This window comes from Protomyctophum parallelum (assembly GCF_964188405.1).
Source record: "Protomyctophum parallelum genome assembly, chromosome: 14".
Taxonomy (NCBI): Eukaryota; Metazoa; Chordata; class Actinopteri; order Myctophiformes; family Myctophidae; genus Protomyctophum; species Protomyctophum parallelum.
Window position 1 is genome coordinate 23,423,467 of NC_139709.1, and position 16,355 is coordinate 23,439,821.

The 16,355-nt window shown below is 40.2% G+C and overlaps 1 protein-coding gene across 1 annotated transcript; it reads right to left on the reverse strand.

Moving 5' to 3' along the window:
- Positions 1-1,393: 1,393 nt before the first annotated feature.
- Positions 1,394-16,168, reverse strand: LOC310871192 (phosducin-like; the record flags this gene model as incomplete). Its single annotated transcript, XM_083782681.1, has 6 exons — positions 1,394-1,588; positions 2,009-2,121; positions 2,957-3,176; positions 3,466-3,608; positions 4,073-4,136; positions 16,133-16,168. 6 exons carry the CDS (start codon positions 16,166-16,168, stop codon positions 1,394-1,396), a joined length of 771 nt encoding a protein of 256 aa, XP_083638807.1.
- Positions 16,169-16,355: the final 187 nt, after the last annotated feature.

Here is a 16,355-nt window from a genome sequence, read left to right on the forward strand (position 1 = left end):
ACTCACGCTCACACGCACACGTGCAGGATGTTATTACCCAAAATGCTGTCTGTACTGTAGATAGATAGATAGATAGATAGATTCATCTGGGGAAAAGACCAAGTCAAGAGTTGAGTGAAATTGCATGCAGGCAGGCCCGAGACGAGACTGACATATAGGCCTATAATGAAAATGTGGTCTTGAAGACTAGGCTACTACAGCCCTAATGTGTGTTTGAGTGTCCACCTGTGTCCACTATATCCATTTTCTTCCCTTTCTCACTCTCTGTCTATTAATAGATAAAAAATAAATTATATCTATTTTGTAATGTTAATTAGAAAGGACTGTAAATAAATACCTTCAATAACCTCGCAGGGAGACCAAATACCGTGCTGTCTTTACCTTAAAAATGAGTGAGTAGCCCTCTAAATTTTAAATGACAGTCACTGTACTATAAAAAATAGAAAGACCTTAAAAAATGATTTGGAGACAGATGAAATAAAGTTCTGAGAAAAGTTTAAGGTTTAACAATTATTTTTAGTAGGTATAAAGTCAATTTACATAGAAAATGTGCTACATGGTTCAACTAGTACAATTACATCAGTATAATTTAGAATAAATAGTCCAATTGTCCGAGTGCTGAATATCCTCTTCACAGTATTGTTCCAGGCTAAATACTGTCAGATTGTTGATATTAAGTTCATTGGTTGGAGATGATTCATGTCCGCAATGTCAGATGACAAGACCAGGGTTGGCGGTCTCTCATTAGTCCAACGCATTGATGATGAGGATGGCGTAGCGACGTAGAGTTCATCTTCCTTGGTTCAGTCAATGATGGCCATAGACCGGGAAAGCACAGAGGCAGGCGTTGCTAGGCAACTTGTTGATAACTTTTTTCCCTGCACTATGTTACTAGGCCAAGGTCAAACTAGACTGATAACACGTCAGCTGAACAAGATATTAAATGGGAAAGATGAAAACATATTTTGGCCATAAACATGGATGACATGACATTAATGATGATAAGAAGAACAACTCGGAGTAAACAGGCAGTAGACTAAGGGTAAAATGATGATATGGGAGAATAAGGTGACAATATGAATGACACGGCATGGCCCAAATTTCAGGAGGATATGGGACATTGACCACTGGGCATTAGTTTGTAAACAGATAAGACATTAATTATTAACAGTCTCACTGTGACTTCTACTGTGGAATGAAAACACTTATTTTCAACACTTATGTTCATCGATACAAGTGTATCAATGCAAGATTTAGTTTAGCTGAATTACACATTGTCAAATGTGTAAACGAGCTCCATCCGTCTCCTCTTCTTATGTTATTCATTCACAGTTCCTCATTTGTATACCCACTTCCATCACTGTCATTACCCCTGTTCCCTTTGCCTCTCCTGCTATTCCACTTCTGCTACCTCTTCTTCATCCTCATCCTCAGGACACAATGTATTGTCCTTCTCAGGTAGGAGGCCATATTCATTGAGAAATCCCTCCACGTCTGTAGCAAAGAACTCTTCGTTAAAGTGTTTGGTGACAGACACAAAGTTACCGAGTAACTCACCGGCCTTGTACACCAGCAGTGCTGGCAGAATCTAGAAGAAATTAGAGTACAGCAAAATAGTTTGCAAACAGTGACTTTTCCATGATATTACATACTACTTTATTTATTAGAATATTAGTATTCACAGCAGAAATAGTTACTGTAAAAGGAAATGGAAATGCTATATGAATATATGAGCTAATTATCAGCGTGTTGAAAATGTCACATCAGAGACAGTAAACATTGTATTCTCAAATGCAATGGAAGCATGTATTTAGGTTGTCAAAGCTGATGAAGCGTCTGAGGACACCTGCCAATTGTCTGTTTAGAAATTTAAAAAAATTATGGGCAGTCAGATTAGATTAAAAATAAGTAATAATGTAAAATTTACATTATTACATATTTTTCAGGACTATCCTTTAGCCAGGCTTTGGAATAATTAGAAATGTAATGTAATGATAACAATGCTTACATCAGTTGAGAAGCGTTCAGCTGCACCTGTGGCTACTGCATCGATACGACAGAACTTGACACTGGAATATTCTGCAGCCAGACAGTCCAGACATGAGTTCAGCTGCTCACAGCCTGATGGAAAAGGACATCATAGATCATTTATTTTCGAATTATTTGTTTTAAATAACTGTCTTCAGAAGAGATTACAAATATGAACATTGTGATATGGTCGTTGAGGAAAGGTAGTTACCACAAACAACAACAAAAAAACAAAACGATATAATACACAGAATGGCAATAATCACAAAAATAACTGTATTTTCTTCCCCCTGGTTCCACCCAGGGGAAGTCTTAATTGTGTAATTTAGTAACTATGGTAATTTATTTAAAGAAAATGTATTTTATGTCATGTTTTTATTGTTGTAAACTGACTGCTGTTGTGCCAAAGATACATTTCCATTTTATGTAAATTTAATGGACAATAACGTTTTCTTTATCTTTAACTTTTATGTCATTTAGATAGCATTTTATGTAGACATAGCACTCTTTAGGGTTTACGTTTCATTATATAGATATTCCACCGTTAGACAGATGTTAGTTTCTTAGCTTATATGATTCTTGATGACTATTTTTATGTATTTGATGTATTACCATGAATTGCTCTTGCTTCTGTAAATAGCTCTGGATTAAGAGCGTCTGCTAAATTGAAAAATTGTAATTAATTAAAGGGGCTCCACCATAAATTTGACATTTTTCACAGTTCACAGGAAAGAAGGGAAAAAAATAGAATAGTATAAGTCAGATTCGTTCTCAGTGGGGCCTCCACCAGGGCTGTACACTGCAGAGCTTTGAATTACCTCTCTACCCTGTTATGGTTTATCTGCTCTGCAAACAAAAACTACATTTTTGACTAAATATCTCTCATAACTGGGAATAGAAACTACAGAACAACTTAAAATAAACTGACCTTTGACACCAGGCTGGTAGATGTGAACCACAACCTGAGTAAGATAATGTTCCTTCTCTATCACTTCCAAAAATGCATCTCCACTCTCCAGCTCGTGTACTCCCTCAAACGTGGGACCAAAACTCAGGCGCTCGTGCATCTCCTGCATACACTGCTTTCTGTAGCGCTTCAAATAGAGTTCGTCTTCCACTTTGATCAGTTCATACTCATGAGCACTCATCTGAAGAGAAAGAGGAGAGGGTGGAGTTTATAGTGTGTGCATGTGTATTGTACTGTACTGGAATTGTTTTTAGTTGAGTTGCAAAGCAATTGTAAAACTATTATCTATATGATCTATATATGTACAGTATGTATGTACTGTATGTAGGCCTATGTCCACAATGAGTCAATACAAGCGCTAGATGGAAGAGTAAAGCTTTATATGAATTTATATGAATGCCATGAATGCCATGAACATTTACATAAAGACCATTTACCATATCTATTTGTATTAATGTTTGTGTATAGACCTTCCTGAGGGGTCTCTCCTTATGATTATCATCCTCCTTTGCACAAGACATTTGTCTGAGGAGCTCCCTCGTCCTTGGAGGGAGATTCTGATCCGCATTGTCCAACTTAAACCTACGCCAGTCATTAATTACACCTTTTGGACCTAGACTCACACACACACACACACACACACACACACACACACACACACACACACACACACACACACACACACACACACACACACACACACACACACACACACACACACACACACACAGACAAAACAGTAAGTATATGTAGTACATTATTATTATTATTATTACCCTTATTTATTTATTTATTTTATTATTACCCTTATTATTATTATTATTATTATTATTATTATTAATCAGGGGTATCTATTTCCACAATTACTTCAGCCATTCTGACGAAGAACAGGTGATGTGATTGTGCATACACTACCTTTTGGACAAACTAGTATCAATGAAACCTTTACTGTATGACTGTTACTGTAACAGTAGCTGTTGGGGTACACTTGCAAAAGGAGGATGGAATACTAACTTATTCTCTCATTTGCTATTTGACTTTTTATTTGTTTCCAGCTCTTTCATATGTGCCTCTGACCTGTGTGACAGCCAGTTAAATCTGCAGTTGGCCCCTGGGAAGTTCCAGACATTCTGAAGGGAACCTGCAGAACACAGAAAAAGCATTGAGAACTTGACAATACCTATACCTGCAGTATAACACATTTGTGTTTCATAATGTACAATGATCGATGAAAAGTCTATATAACTGTTAACATTTTGGTTCATAGAAGAACCAAGTTAACACAAATATATTTTAGGCAGCTTTTGGCCACTCGGAAAATATTTTCTCCCATAGGCTTCTGACTTATAATATATTTTCAAACAGCATTGTAAAATGTATTTGTATAATAATAATAATAATATGTAATAATAATTCATGACATAAAATGCAGCACAATGTGCTTTACAGAGCAGCAAAAAGAGAAAAACAGAAACATAAGGTAGCTTAAAAACAAAAGCAAAAACTCAAAATAACATCAAACAATAGCAAGAACACAAAATGACAGTAAATCAGATAGAATGTAGAGATACATAGAGGTTGTCAAAGTCACTTATTGTGAGGTAGTAGAGGTACAAGCTCAATTAGCAGAAGATTATGCTCAGATTAGTTTGAGCCTGACACGTGCACTTTCCTAGGACACTTTGTGATGTATGAGTATGTGTACCTATATGTGAGCAATGAGCATGTATGAATAACACAATTCATTTGTTGGGCCAGTGGTAGTGGTTCTCAAACCTATTTATTTATGGGACCCCCATAACTCAGAGAGTGCACCGGCCTCTCAAGGAACCCTGCAGGATCCCTGCCTGGATGCCATTTTGAGAATCACTGTTTGTAGGCTGAAGCTAAGGATTTTAATGTATCAACAGTGCCTTTTGGAAACAGTGTGCTGACAGTGTTCTTATTATGCCACTTCACATCCCAATTGTTTATTGATGTAACAAATGGGTCAACAGGTATTAGTCCAATTCACTTTTAAAAGCAATTCTGGAAGTTGGTTTTCTTTAACGGACCAGTGCAATGAGAATAGCATTATTATAGTTATTTTCATAGTATAATAAAATGGTCTGTTAATGTAAAGGCAGTGTGACAATTGAAGTGACACCCTTTGAAAATTAACTGTGGATATGTAAAAAATAAAAAAAATGAAAAGGTTAAAAGGTGTAAAAATAATAATAATAATAATAATAATACAATAATAATACTAACATAAGGCAGGCAGATGAGGGCTGTTAGCAGACATCACATTGTAGCATGCTTTTTGTGAAATATGAACATGAAAAAGACAGCATATTGTTGTTCATAAAAATAAATATTGAGAACTTCACATATTTTTCCCTCACCATAATAGACATTGATAACCATAAGGCTTTTATCATTAGACCTATTGAGTTGGAACATTCACTGTTGTTCATCAGTATCCAAGTATCCAATAGAAAGATCGTGCCCCAAGCATCATGGATACAGAATAACTGTTTGATTTTCCATGTATTTTCCCATGTTTTGTACTTAATATGTTATTGTGCAATTAGACACCTATAACACTGCCTCAAGGCCACAGATAGAATGACATTTAGTTGCAATTTAACAAAAAAACTTACCTTTGGATCCTGGATGAGACCAGAATTGCTAGAGAAAATGTGTGATCTGTCAGTAGGCCTATCTATCTTAATGGAAGAATTCCTTGCTGCTTTGACTTTGCTTGTTTCTGTGTTGGAAATTTTTCTTTGTCTTTCTATAATGTTATTATTGTGTATTTTCCCGGCAATGTCCAGAGAGGAAGAAGTGAGTGTAGACTGTATAGATAAGAGGAGTGCAGGAGTGTGGAAAGGGTTGTGTTGAAAGAGATGTGGCTTATCTTCATCATCATCCTTATCATTGCCACATAATTATAATTACCTTTAATAGGATTAAACTAGGCTATTATGTCCTGCAGTGCACTATTCTTCAATCTAAGTCAAACTTGACCCCAACGGTTAACATTGTAATTTCAGGGATAGTGGCCTAGGATCAGATTTTTTAGTGACATCAACAATGATGGGATGTACATATATTGTTTCCCCCTGTTTGCATGATTGTAGGCCTACTATTACTGACATGGTGAAAATGTGTAGGATATTTGAATGGTTCTGCAACAGCAGGGCCGTGCAGAGAGCACTGGGGGGGGGCAGGGGCTCAAACTCCAGAAAAGGGTACATGGGGGTGGTCTTTTTGTGGAGTCCTTCCCTTGTGCCATTTCAAGTCATTGGACAGTAAAATAAGCAATATGTTCTCATTAGTCTGAAACTAAAACTGACTGATGGCAGCTTAAAAGATCATTCGTTATGATAGTGGAATTTATCATTACTTGTCAAATGTTCGTATTGAAGGGCCAATGGCCCCCCACACAAGCCCTTATTAGTCCCCCACATAAGCCCTTATTGCCCCCCCACACAAGCCCGTATTAGCCCCCCCACACAAGCCCTTATTTGCCCCCCCCACAAGCCCTTATTGGCCCCCACACAATCCCTTATTGGCCCCCCACACAAGCCCTTATTGGCCCCCCACACAAGCCCTTTTTGGCCCCCACATAAGCCCTTATTGCCCCCCACACAGCCCTTATTTGCCCCCCACAAGCCCTTATTGGCCCCCACATAAGCTCGTATTGGCCCCCCACACCACATCGCCCCCCCCCCCCCCCCCCCCCTCTACACGTGCCTGCAACAGGCAAGTCTCTCTCGAGACTCAACAGATGTTGAGCTAAATTCAAAGGAAAAGAGGGCGCTGTTTTCCCTTTTTTTGCCAATGGGTTCCCAGATTGGCAACAGGCAAGCCATCTTTGAAATGGTTAGTGTGTCTGTCAAACTGCTTGACCAATAAGTGTCAAACGTCTGACTATACCTTAATTAGGCAATTATATAGGCCTACGTCATGTTTTTTATGACTTTATCAAGTCAAATTAATCTAAATCTAAATTAACAAAGTAGCCTATACAATATACTATATAAATACAATACTGTAAAACTAAAATATGGCGCACACATTGATATCAGATATGCTAAGTAATAATCACTAAATCATCGTTCCTTCAACAAAACGTTTGATTGGTGCTCCTTGTTCACACCCCAATTGGTGTAATTGGTCAGGTGACGCGAGCGGGGAGGGGGGAGTGAAAGCAAATCAGAGATCAATCAATCAATCAAGACGCGCAGCCGGGGTGGCACTAGTCCTACATGTGTGAAGAGGAAGATGAAATAAGTTTGTGAAAGAGCTAGGTTATTGTCATCTAATTTCGGTAAAGTGCAGCTCTTAAAGCTGTTTAGTTGAACTGAACGTTACAGTAGACCTACTAGACCTCATTCATTTGTCATTTCACGTGTCTAATGGAGTTTACACAACGGAAACCCCATCGAGCAGAGCTGGAAGGAAGAAGGAAAAAAACAGGTAGGCAGCGGTTTATAAACTCATCAGAGTGTAACATTAAACACTGTGGTTAAACATAGCAGCCGGCAGCATCCATCTTTACTTAGGGTTATTTACTGAGCATTTCAAAAGGAAAGGTGTTTTTGATATAGTAGCTATTGATAGCTCGGTCTAACTTTAACGATGTAGCCAGGTATTAGGACGGGCCCCCACTGGCCCCCAGTAATTAATACATTTCTAGCAGCTGCAATAACTCCATACTTGCTTAGTGAGAAACGGGGCCTAGCAAAAAAAACTTAATTTGGAATTATCCTCGTTCTCAGACTGACTTTTATCATCGCGTGTCTCTCTGGGAAGTTGTGGACACCTCCTCACTGTGTGCGTGTGTGTGAGTGTGTCTGCGCGAACTTTCCCGTGCGGCCTGCGTTACAATTAATTGCAGACCGAAGACAAAGTTACACAAACAACTCCTTTCAAACTAGCTCATTTGTGAACGCAAACTGCGTCATAATTTGTTCTTATGTCGTCAAAGACCACGACGTAGCCTAGCCTAATTTACTGGGTGTGTTGTCTAATTTAGATCTATCTGAATCATGATTAGTTAACTTATGTAGTACCATGCAAGTAGTACAGTAGCGTAGCCCATTAAATAGTTTGATCATCGATATCTATTAATTGATTGATTTATAACAGTTTGCAAAATTACAGTACATTTCAAGTACAACTCAATACAAAAACTTGTGGACGACACCATAAAGCGTTACACTTGTTGTTTACAATAGGGCCCACCATTTTCAGTTCGTCCAAACATTTAGAGACGTACGAAATCAAAACAAAGGGGAAAGAAACATTATTCAGTGAGGTGGTGGGGGGTTCAGATTGTATGGGGCCAGTTTTGAATTGCAGCCGTCCATGGGTGCCCTTTGAGAGCAGTTTTGAAGGAGTCAAGGGATTTGCATGTCTTAATGACTGTTGGTAGGGCGTTCCACATTTTGGTAGCATAGGAGCGAAATTAATTTAGTCCCTTGTTTGTGCCGAATCTGGGTTGCACATGGTTTGTTGAACTCCCTCTGGTGTTGTGGGTGTGGACTTCATTGACATTAAGGAAGTATTTAGACAGGTACATGGTACACAGGTAGCCCCTCTCGGAACCCTACATAAAGCTTTTCTGAAATTTTGATGAGTTTTATGTAGGGTCCCTGTTCATGACTATATTTCCGTATGGGAATTCTGGAACGCGGACATTCATATTCTGTCTAAGTCTCTAAGATCCTATCTGCGGCGTTTGACGGCCTTTTTTTGTTTGCGTTATTCTAAATTCGGGAACTTTAAGTACCTATACATTCCGCTGCGAATATCTCCTGTGGCGCGGAAGCCGTTAAGTATTTTTAATCTTTGTTTGACCGAGTTGGTCGCTTTATTTCTTCTTGTTTGTTTACCGTTTATTGTACCGCCTCCCGGTGTGCGGTTGGCTTGTGCCGGCTACGTCCCTGCCTCTGATCTGCTGTGTCATAGCTATAGCGCCACTAGCTAGCCAGATAGGCGGTACAATGAGGTGTCAATAAACAAGGAAGGAAGAGAAGAATCAAAGCGACCAAATCGTTCAAAAAGATTAAAAATACTTAACGGCTTCCGCGCCACAGGAGATATTCGCAGCGGCATGTATGGGTACTTATACTTCACATATTCAGAAACCCTCACACGAAAAAATGACGTCAAAGAGCGCAGACAGGCGTTATCCACGTTGTTTATGTTTTATGAATGTCCGCGTACCAGGTGGCATGGTACTGATGCAACAGGACCCCATGCACTGGGTCTAACAAATGTCAGAAACTTCAGTAGCATTGGGTTCTGCTTGGCGGGCTAGTACACAGGTATCTTCAAGTAGTAGCCTGAACAGTGTGTTTTGGGAAGTCACTCTGAAGCCTTGTTTTAAGGGCAGGTGCTGTGGTACCAGGAGGTGCAAGCATAGTCGAAGAAACCTTGTACGAGGGCTGAATTGAACATGGGGGAACGGTGGACAAGTGTAATGCTTTATGGTGTCCAGTGTCCACAGTTAACAGTTTTGTATTTAGTTGTGCTTGAAATGTACTTTAATTCTCCAATCTGTAAATACTTCAATCAATCAATGGTTTCCATTCCAATGACAAAAGCCTTGCCGCATTACCATATTCAGTTTAGTAGCTGGTTTACAAACCAAACAAGCCTATAGACCAAGCGGCTACCGTATATTGCATTTTAATAATCTTGTTACAGGCAAGGGTCATAGATTTTCTAGACATGCAAGTGTGTGTGTCAGTGTTGTTTTTGGCAGCAAAATATGTTTTTTGTTTTAGTCAGTCTTTTGAATAGTTTTCATAGAGTTTTAGTCGACTAAATATCATAATGCTGTCGTGATGACTGATTTTACACTTGCTGAAAATAGCCGATCAACAAGCTTGCAGCGCGACACGTGAGCTTGTAGATCGGCTATTTTCAGCATGCAAAAAATATTGTAAAATTACTTAAACTGGATATCTTGTCCTAGTCCCTATCTAACTGTAAGGGCCAAATGACCACTATGTCAAACACTTTTATGTATAAAAGGTAGGTGGCTAGCGCACATCCAGTTCTTGTCTGGTGCTGGACTAAGGTAAGTACAATGAAGAGAGGAGAGTCCGCACACAGATTTGCTCCAAGGTGTTTGCTTTTTATTCAAAACACCATAATTAATACACAACGTTTCGGCCGTGAACGGCCTTCATCAGGTGATAATGGCAGTATATGTGACAACTCCCTTTTAAACCCAGTCGTCACATCACGTGACTGATGACGACTGCATGGGCAGGTGATTCACTAACACCAATAAGTGACATGACAAAAAATATAACAATATATATGAACATGAATGACCACCACATCAAGTAAGGTTACAATAAGACAACAGTTTCAATAAAACTTGCTGGTATTTTTGCTTGTTACAGACTGTTTTAGTATTTTTTAAATACATTTTTTAAATATTTTATATATTTGAGATTTTGCATTTTTTTGTTTGTTTTTAAGATTTAAGATTTAAAAAGCTTTTGGTACCAAAAGTAGTTTACAGTTTGGGCAATCTGCTCCAAAATTGTATTAGTCAGTCAGAACAATATCAAAAGGGAACAGGTAAGAGACACATGAAGGCTAACATTCAAGGTCAATGGTTCTCTGGACATAGGCCAGTAAAGCCATCAAGATTAATTTACTTTAAAGTGAACGAACCCAGATAAAAGACAAATAGCGAGAAGTATACTTCACAAGACCAAAATAAATATAAATATCAAAAAGAATAATCATAAGTATAAATATCAAAAAGAAGAATAAAGAGTCGGCATGTAGTTCAGTTCACACAGGGGAATCTGATAGTTTAGTCCTTGCTCACTATTTACAGGAAAGCAGATAACTCATAGTCCTCATTTAGTCCATGGGGTTGTAGTGTGCGGAGGGTGTAGGTCCAATATGCCTCCCTTCTCAGGAGGAGGTTATGGATATCTCCACCTCTCCGGGGTAGCTGCACCCTCTCTATGCCGACATATCGGAGCGATGCCACGGCATGGCCCATTTTATTAAAGTGTTGGGCTACTGGGCTTTTGGGATTGGTGTTTCTGATGTTGGATCTATGTTCACTAATACGTGTTTTTAGGGCTCTACTGGTTTGTCCCACGTATGAGAGGCCACACGGGCACGTCAACATGTATATAACGTTTGTAGTTGAACATGTGATAGTTCCTCTGATTTTGATGGCCTTGCCTGTGTGTGGATGGTTGAACGTGTCGCATCTGGTGGTGAAGTTACACTGTGTACAGGATCCACATTTGAAGTTTCACTGTGGAATATATAGGCTTGGGCACTACCCTACCATCTCTCTATAGTGGGGCACCGACTATCTGCAAGCTCACAACGCGCTGCATGTGGACGCAACACTTGGAGCTTGTAGATGCGCACCACAGATCATACAGGGCGTGTGTTCCAGCTAACCCTATAGCATAACACACACACAAGCAACAGTATAGACATCTATTCATCATTATTTATTTCAAATCAAAATACAATGTAATGCTGCACCACTGTCATGAAGTTCGCACGCACGCACGCGTGCGACACACACACACACACACACACACACACACACACACACACACACACACACACACACAAGATTCTGACAGAATGCGGCGGCATGCTTAAAATAAACAGATATACAAGCTTATAGTGTACCATAGCGTACATACCAGCGTACTTACCGTTCAATAATAATTAGCAGTATTATTATTAACGAAAAACATAAATACTAGCCTACTATTTTATTGGTCTAGTTCAGTTGATTGAAACAAAAGTAATGGAATTCAATTGCCTACATTCAGTATAGGTAGAGCCATATGAAATCCGTTTTATTATTTTCCCAATTCCGTTTTATTTTTTCCCAAATTCCGTTTTTTCCGTTTTAATATTTCTGAATTCGGTTTTTTGCTTTTTATGCAATTTCTTTACCGGGAATTTCTTTTTTAGTGATTGACCGATATGGTTTTTGGCCGATATTTCCGATTACCGATTAGTGGAGAATCAAAAAGCCCGATATAACCAATATTAATTTACAGTAACATAAATTCTAACACAATAATTCCTTTAACTGCATTGGAGAACATTTATTGCTTATAAAAAGTTAGTGCAAGAAGCACCAACATCGTTTTCAGTAACAACCCCCCCCCCCCCCCCCCCTATCAAAAGCAGCTTTAATTTAATTAAAGTGCAAACATGTACTGTAGCAGAATATGGAACATAGTGCTGTATGAGGTGCAGGCACAGGCTTAAAACATTATTTTTTTAATCAGGGAAAAATAATCAGTTTATTTATCCAAATTGGTGATCTACAAGCCCACAGCACATTGCAGCATGACATGTTGAGAGCTTGTAGATCTGCTGCCCAAACTCCCCAAAGCCATGTGACCTTGTTGTTTTTACTCCACCACTGAAATTTGCCACATCATTTTATAGCAATACAAGACAATAGCCTTGTACGTATGTCTCAAAACACTGGCCTACAGTTAAATTATTATTTTATTATTAACTAAATAAATATGAATTAGAAATTAAGACAAATACTGACAATGCTACTGGTTGATTCTTCATTGGCTTGCAGTTAGTTATTGCACACAGCCAAAATGCAATAATAATAATAGGCTGGTCAGGATGGGGGGAAAAAAGTTGTCCTTTAGAAAACATTCAGAGTTGACTCGCATGCATGCACGCACCCACGCGCGCGCGCACACACACACACACACACACACACACACACACACACACACACACACACACACACACACACACACACACTGCTGTAAGTTTGCAGCGTTAGCATAGGAGCTAGCGTTGGCTAATGTAGCCTTGTAGGTCTACCACTTACACCTTCTGTCCCTCTCAGTGTGGATTTTATTTTTGTTAATGCAAGATGAAAACAGCAATGCTTATGGTTACAAGGTTAGTATTACTCCTAGCTCCTCTCTCTCTCTTTACTCCGTGTGTGTGGAACTGGGAGGGAGCCGAGGAGCAGGCAGAGAGAGAGCGCTGTGCTCTGTCTGTCTACTCCTCCTCAGTGTTACAGAGACGCGCAGCTAAGCTATACATCTCCTTACAACCGTACTCTACCGGATTTCCAATGAGAGTAGAGTGGTTGTTGTACTTTTTTGCGCATTTATGACAAAATATAATAATCGGCCGTCTTCACTTGATTTCTGAACAAACCTGACCACTGAATCATGTTCCATTTTCTCCCGAAAACTGAATTTCAGCCCAGATTAGGGCCAATTCCGCAATATTCCGCGTTTTATTCCAATTCCGTTTTTATTGGTCATTTCCGCGATTCCGTCCGCGATTCCGTTAACACAGATTCCATATGGCTCTAAGTATAGGCCTGGTTTTGATATAATGATGCAGGGAGATTTTCTGAGCCAGTCCGTGCCATGTCATTTACTGCATTACATCTTCTGCTATTTTCGGAGCTGCCAGATTAATATTTAAATCTTTAGTTGGAAGAATGCAATAGCATATCATAAGTGTTGACCATAATGGGACGGTTGGAACCAAATGAACCCCCGACGGCCGGCGCTATTCAGCTATAAGGCCTATAAACGATATGGCCATACAAATATGGTTATGTGGTGGTCTGTGACATGTCTGCGTGCGTGCGTGAAAGACAGACAGAATACGACGCAATGACATGTCAAATTGTCAATTGTAGATCAGCTGCTTGTTATTAAAGTAGGCTAATATGAAGGCAGCGTCTCCGCAAACGTGGACACCCGTGGCCCCCCTTGATCCCCAAGGGTCCACGGGGACCCGTACCGCCCGGGGGTCCCCGGACCCGTTTGGGCGGCCCGTCAGGTGGTTTTCGAGCTTGTGGATCTGTAAAGTAAAGTTAGTAACTAATCAGAAGCAAACGTTAAACGTTTGACAAGCAATATGCAAAATACAACTATAGTTGTATTTTGAATATTGCTTGTCAAACGTTTAAGGCTTATAGCCTATTTAATCTGATTGGTATAGCTCTGCATGGTTGCTGCTTCTGATACTAACTTTACTAGACCAATTTAAAATAGTATTAGATGTTTTTCGTTAATAATAATTTATTATTTATTTCAAATCAAAATACAATGTAATGCACCACTGTCACGAAGTTCGCACGCACGCATGCGACACACACACACACACACACACACACACACACACACACACACACAGACGGACCCCCGTGGACTACCGTGATCCCCAGGGGTCCACAGACGCGGGTCGGGCCATCCCGTATGTAGGAGCTGGTAGATCTGCTATTTTCGGTGGGCAAAAGAGGTGACAGCTCTGGAACGCAGGGTCGCCTGGGGACGGCGAAGGGCTCCACGGAACCGGACCGGCAAGGTGCACGCGGTGGTGCCAGGCCCGGGCGCGTGGGCCGTTCCCCGGGCACGATGTGCGCGGAAAAAGGCCTGCTGGAACCCCAGAGAACCACTCAGGCTCGCCTGGAGACGGCGGAGAGCTCCACGGAATCGGACCGGCGAGGCGCACGTCGCAAACGGGTAGATATAGCCGCGACGAGTCCCATTCTGCCGCGACGAGTCCAGCTCACGCCACAACGGATTCTTTACGCTGCAACGAATTACCTATACGTCGCAAACGGGTAGATATAGCCGCGACAAGTCCCGTTCTGCCGCGACGGAAAATAATAGTCAACCTATTACGTCGCAAACGGGTAGATATAGCCGCGACGAGTCCCGTTCTGCCGGGACGGAAAATAATAGGTCGCGACTTACGTCTCCGCCGCGTCTGGATTTCGCTCCACCTGGGATTTGTAGTCTAGCAGTGACATGCGGCACACCGTCCGGCTGGCTCTGCAGCCTAGGTTGAGCTAACCGTCTGGGCCACGATCCATAATTTGATGGTGGAAGCAGATATGGAGTTTTTTGTTTGACAGTAACGGAAACTTAATTTTGTAGCTGAAGCAGGTAAGTCATTGTTTGTCATTGATATTTGATGCCCGGTGTTCTTGCGTCACACAACCACCAGAGGGCACTCACTACCTTTCTGAGTAAATGAGGCAAACCTGGCTAAGTACAGTAGGCCTTATTCACCAAATGTTCTTTACATTTGAATTCCTTCATGCCTCCTACATGCTTTACATTTTCCTTGTAGTGTACATTTGTGAGGATTTAGTGTTCTGTGTTGATGGCCCCGGTTCTCTTATCATCACTTGTTCCTGGCAGCTTGCGAGTGCAATGATGAGTTTTACCCTCATCAGTGCAGGTGTTGTAGGATCTCTCTGCTTGCATGCTCTGCCTGCAATCATCTGGTTTTAAGTTCTGCTCGCAACTTGTCTGGCATTCTTGCAGGTATCTTACATTTCATATCTTACATCCAGTATGTATGTATATATATATATATATATACATGTGTACGGTGTATATATATATTATGCAATGTATAAGTATAGTATACCATACCATATATTATATTAAGTAAACCATTATTAGTAAACCATACCACATATGTACTATATAAGTATAGTAAACCATATCATGTATTATATTATATACTATATTATATTAAAACCATATTATATTATACCTACTATACCATATTACAGTAACACATTATATATATATATATATATATATATACACTTATGAGACGCAGGACTCTTATCCCCTAAATAATAACCCTTATATTAATAATTTGTCAATAACGTACTTTGGGATGCTTTTTGGCTTAATCTGTGTGTGTGTGGACTACATGTATGTATGCACTGTGCAGGTAGACGGATGTCCATCAGTCTACACATGTGCACCTAAATATGCAAATAGACTCCAGGGGTCAAGCCCGACAAGCCTATGGCTTCTCCATAGCCCTTTTTCGGATATTTGGACAGGATACAAGCAACGGACACTCAAAATAAGTGTTATGTATGTACTGTATGTCCAACATTCCAAAAATAAAACGGAACTGAACTATGTACAGGCGGGACTGTACCCATGTTCCCTCAACCAAGTGTAATTGTGTTATAAGTGGAGTAGTGTAATAAGTGGAGTACTGTAATATTAGTGTAATAAGTGTAATAATTGTAGTACTGTAATAGTAGTGTAGTAGTGTAATAAGTGTAGTAAAAAAAACAAATGCATCGCATGGTTGCACCTTGGACGTATCCTCCGTGATGTATCCCAAGGTCATCGGGGTTTCGGGTCTCCCAACATCATACCCCTTTCAGGTGGCCCAGCCGAGGTGATCAAGTCCCGACTTACGTCCCAGTAGCTACCCTCGATCAGTCCCATTAGGAAAAAACCAGGGCCACACAATCTGTTCCTCCTGAACTACTCTGCCGGGACTGGGAGGTACCATTCTGGCGCGTGGAAGGTCT